Source organism: Chiloscyllium plagiosum, chromosome 28 (genome assembly GCF_004010195.1).
Source record: "Chiloscyllium plagiosum isolate BGI_BamShark_2017 chromosome 28, ASM401019v2, whole genome shotgun sequence".
NCBI lineage: Eukaryota > Metazoa > Chordata > Chondrichthyes > Orectolobiformes > Hemiscylliidae > Chiloscyllium > Chiloscyllium plagiosum.
Window position 1 is genome coordinate 49105433 of NC_057737.1, and position 4395 is coordinate 49109827.

Consider the following 4395-nt stretch of genomic DNA (forward strand, 5'->3'; position numbering starts at 1 on the left):
TTCTTGGGCCTCTGCTCTTTGTAGTTTTTATAAATGACTTGGATGAGGAGGTTGAGGGGTGAGTTAGTAAATTTGCAGATGACACAAAAGGTTGGAAGTGTCATAGATAGTATCGAGGGCTATGGCAGGCGCGACATAGACAGAATGCAGAGCTGGGCTGAGAAATGGCAGATGAAATGGCAAAGTGATGCATTTTGGAAGGTCGAACTTGAATGCTGAATATAGGATTAAAGGTAGGATTCTTGGCAGTGTGGAGGAACAGAGGGTTCTGGGTGTGCAAGTACATAGATCCCTCAAAGTTGCCACCCAAGTGGATAGGGTTGTTAAGAAAGCATATGGTGTTTTGGCTTTCATGAACAGGGGGATTGAGTTTAAGAGCCGCGAGGTTTTGCTACAGCTCTACAAGTCCCAGGTGAGACCACACTTGGAATATTGTGTCCAGTTCTGGTCACCCTACTATAGGAATGATACAAAGGCTTTGGAGAGGGTGCAAAGAAGGTTTACCAGGATGCTGCCTGGACTGGAGGGCTTGCCTTATGAAGAAAGGTTGAATAAGCTCAAACTTTTCTCTCTGAAGAGAAGGAGCAAGAGAGGAGACCTGACCGAGGTACACAAGATAATGAGAGGAATGGGTAGAGTCAATAGTCAGAGACTTTTCCCTAGGGCAGGATTGACGGGTACAAGGGGTCATAGTTTTAAGATATTAAGAGAAAGGTATAAAGGAGACATCAGGGGAAGGTTCTTTACGCAGAGAGTTGTGAATGCATGGAATGCGTTGCCAGCGGTGGTGGTGGAAGCAGAGTCATCAGGGACATTTAAGCCACTGCTGGACATGCACATGGACAGCACTGAATTCAGGGGTATGTAGGTTAGGTTATTATACTTTACATTAGGATTAAACCTCGGCACAACCTCGTGGGCCAAAGGGCCTGTTCTGTGCTGTACTTTGCTATGTTCTATGTTTTCTCTTCACCTTGATCATGCCCCTCATACTATTACACATTCCTAACAATTCCCTCCTCAAACTTCTTCAAAGAATAAACTTGAGCTTATCCAGTCTCCCTTCAACGTTGAAATGCTTCATCCATGGCAACATCCTGGTGAATCTCCTCTGCACCCCTTCCAGTGCAGTCACATCTTTCCAATAGTGTGGGGACCAGAATTGCACATCTTGTTCCAGCTGTGACCTAACCAAAATTTTGTACAGCTCCAACATAATCTCCCTGCTCTTACAATATATGCCATAACCGATAAAAAACTGAAAATGTGTTGCTGGAAAAGCAACGTTTCGGGCATGAGCCCTTCTTCAGGAATGAGGAAAGTGTCCTCATTCCTGAAGAAGGGCTCATGCCCGAAACATCGATTCTCCTGGTCCTTGGATGCTGCCTGACCTGCTGCGCTTTTCCAGCAACACACTTTCAGCTCTGATCTCCAGCATCTGCAGTCCTCACTTTCTCCCATAACCGATAAAGACAAGCATCCTATGTGCCTTCTTAAATATCATATTAACTGTCCTGCCATCTTCAGGGATCTATGGATAAGCACCCTAAGATTCCTCAGAGCTTCCTAGTGTCCTATCATTCATTGAGGACCCTCTTGTCTTGTTCCTTCTCCCAAAGTGCATCACCTCACATTTATCAAGGCTAAATTCCATCTGCCACTGATCTGCCCATCTGACCAATCAGTTTATACCTTCCTGTAACCTAACACCTTCCTCCTCACTATCAACCACCTGGCAAATCTTTGTGTCATCTGCAAACATCTTTTACAAATATCACCAACAATAAGGGACCCAGCACTGAACAATTTGATATGCAACTTCACACTGGGCTCCGGTCACACAAACAAACTTCACCCAACATACTCTATCTCCTGTCACTAAGCCAATTTTGGATCCATCTTACCAAGTTACACTGGATCCTATGAACATCTCCATGAACCTTTTTATCAGTCTCCCTTATGGGACTTTTTCAAAGTTTTGCTAAAATCCCTGCAAACTGCTTCAACTCCCATCTCTATCTGCTGCTTCCCTCACTCTTGCTCCTCTCTGGTCCTCTCTCTCTCTCCTGCGCCTTTCTCTCTCTCTCTCTCTTTCTCTGCTCTTTCTCTTTGCTCCCGCATCTCTTTGCTTTTCTGTCTTTCAGCTTCTCCCTGTCTAACTGCTTCTCTCTGTCTCTCTCCCCCCCTGCTGCTGCTGTATGGAAGCCTTGTTAATTTGTTACAGTGTACCTTGTAGATGGTGCAGGTGTGTTGGTGGTGTTGCGAGTGAATGTTGAAGGTTGTGGATTGTGTCAAGCAGGTGGAATGGTATTGAGTTTTTTGAGTGTTACTGAAGTCAGTCAGTGAGTTACCTAATTCACAGCCTTTGATCTAAAGTTGTGGCTGCCCTCTTCCAGGCAAGTGGATTGTATTCCACCACACACCAAGGGCTCCCCTGTTCAATCTGGAAGTTAGTGTATTGGAAATGACTTCTAATTCCAGTTCTACAAAGATTAAAACTGGACCCTATTCACACATTCTTAACTTTTAAAAGCTGCCCCTATGTGAGATCAGTTTTCAACATACTTACCTTGTTTATTTGGAGCTTTTTCCTGTTTGCAGTGGAACGTGGTGACTGTGTCACTGACTCCTGTTCTCCTGGGTCAGTGAGTGACAGTTTCCCTGAGCCACATTTGTGACCTACACAAAGAGAGAGCACTGATTACAAGCAATGCACAGAAGGCAGCACTCATCCAGAGCTTCTTACAACTGAGAAAGATCCAAAATGCAGAACACTATCATAACTGAAAATAGAGGAAGAGAAGGAAAATGCAACACAGACCCGTATCTGGAAGGGTTTAAAAGGATATGGGACAACACGGTTCCAGTCAGCCTGTTTCTCAGTGAATTTAGGAGTGACAGGAGAAGAAAGCTCTGACTGCAGCTGTAGTGATCCAGATACAGGAGGATGTTGTTAAACTTGAAAGGGTGCAGAAAAGATTTACAAGGATGTTCCTGAGGCTGCAGGGTTTGACTTATAGGGGGAAGCTGGATAGATTAGATTCGATTCCCTACATTGTGTGAAAACAGGCCCTTTGAGCCAAGTCCACACCAACCCTCCAAAGAGTAACCCAACCAGACCCATTTACCTCTGACTAATGTACCAACACTGTGGGCAATTTAGCCTGGCCAATTCACCTGACCTACACATCTTTGGATTGTGGGAGGAAAGTGGAGCACCCAGAGGAAACCCACTTGGACACAGGGAGAATGTGCAAACTCCACACAGAGAATCACCCAAGGCTAGAATTGAACCTGGGTCCCTAGTGCTGTGAGGCAGCAGTGCTAACCACTGAGCCACCTTGCTGCCCATGCAAATCTGGAGCTTCATAAATAGAGTTACTGAGGACAAAAGCAGGGATGTTATACTGAAACTTTCTAAAGCTCCAGTTACACCGCTGCTACAATACTGCATTCAGTCCTGGTCACCACACTTTAAGAAGGATGTAAGGATCCTTGGTAGAAGTGATGTACCAGAAGACCTCCAGTGCCGGAGAGTTTAGCGATAAGGTTAAGTTGACAAAACTGGAGTCATCTCCTTGGAGTAAAACCCCCAAGTGAATGGAGACTTGATACAGATGTACAAGATTCAGGTAAGTTAGATAGAAAAAGGAATGCTGTTCTCATTAACTGATCATGCAAAGACTAAAGGACATAGATTTCCATAGGAAATTTGATAGACACTTGATAAAAATAGATTTCTACAGGGATGGAGTAGAGAATAAATTGACTAGTTTACTCAAGAGGACCAGCATGAATTTGATGGGCTGAATTTCTGCCTTCTGCACTTTAAAGTCTCTATATATTGAATTTTGTATTTGCTTAAGACCATAAGACATAGGAGCGGAAGTAAGGCTATTCGGCCCATCGAGTCCACTCCGCCATTCAATCATGGCTGATGGGCATTTCAACTCCACTTACCCGCATTCTCCCCGTAGCCCTTAATTCCTTGTGACATCAAGAATTTATCAATTTCTGCCTTGAAGACATTTAGCGTCCCAACCTCCACTGCACTCTGTGGCAATGAATTCCACAGGCCCACCACTCTCTGGCTGAAGAAATGTCTTCGCATTTCTGTTCTGAATTTACCCCCTCTAATTCTAAGGCTGTGTCCACGGGTCCTCGTCTCCTCGCCTAACGGAAACAATTTCCTCTCCGCTAGGAAATTATCTTGTAAGTTTCTATTAGATCTGCCCTTAATCTTCTAAACTCCAATGAATACAATCCCAGGATCCTCAGCCGTTCCTCATATGTTAAACCTACCATTCCAGGGATCATCTGTGTGAATCTCCGCTGGACACGCTCCAGTGCCAGTATGTCCTTCCTGAGGTCTGGGGACCAAAACTGGACACAGTA

At 44.7% G+C, this 4395-nt stretch overlaps 1 protein-coding gene across 1 annotated transcript in view; it reads right to left on the reverse strand.

Annotated features, from left to right (window-relative positions):
* LOC122564237 (carbohydrate-responsive element-binding protein-like) overlaps window positions 1–4395 on the reverse strand; it is a 196798-nt gene that overhangs the window by 30045 nt on the left and 162358 nt on the right. Inside the window, exon 11 of the mRNA XM_043718935.1 lies at window positions 2570–2679. Coding sequence (XP_043574870.1) covers window positions 2570–2679 — 110 coding nt within the window. The remainder of the gene's footprint in view (window positions 1–2569; window positions 2680–4395) is intronic.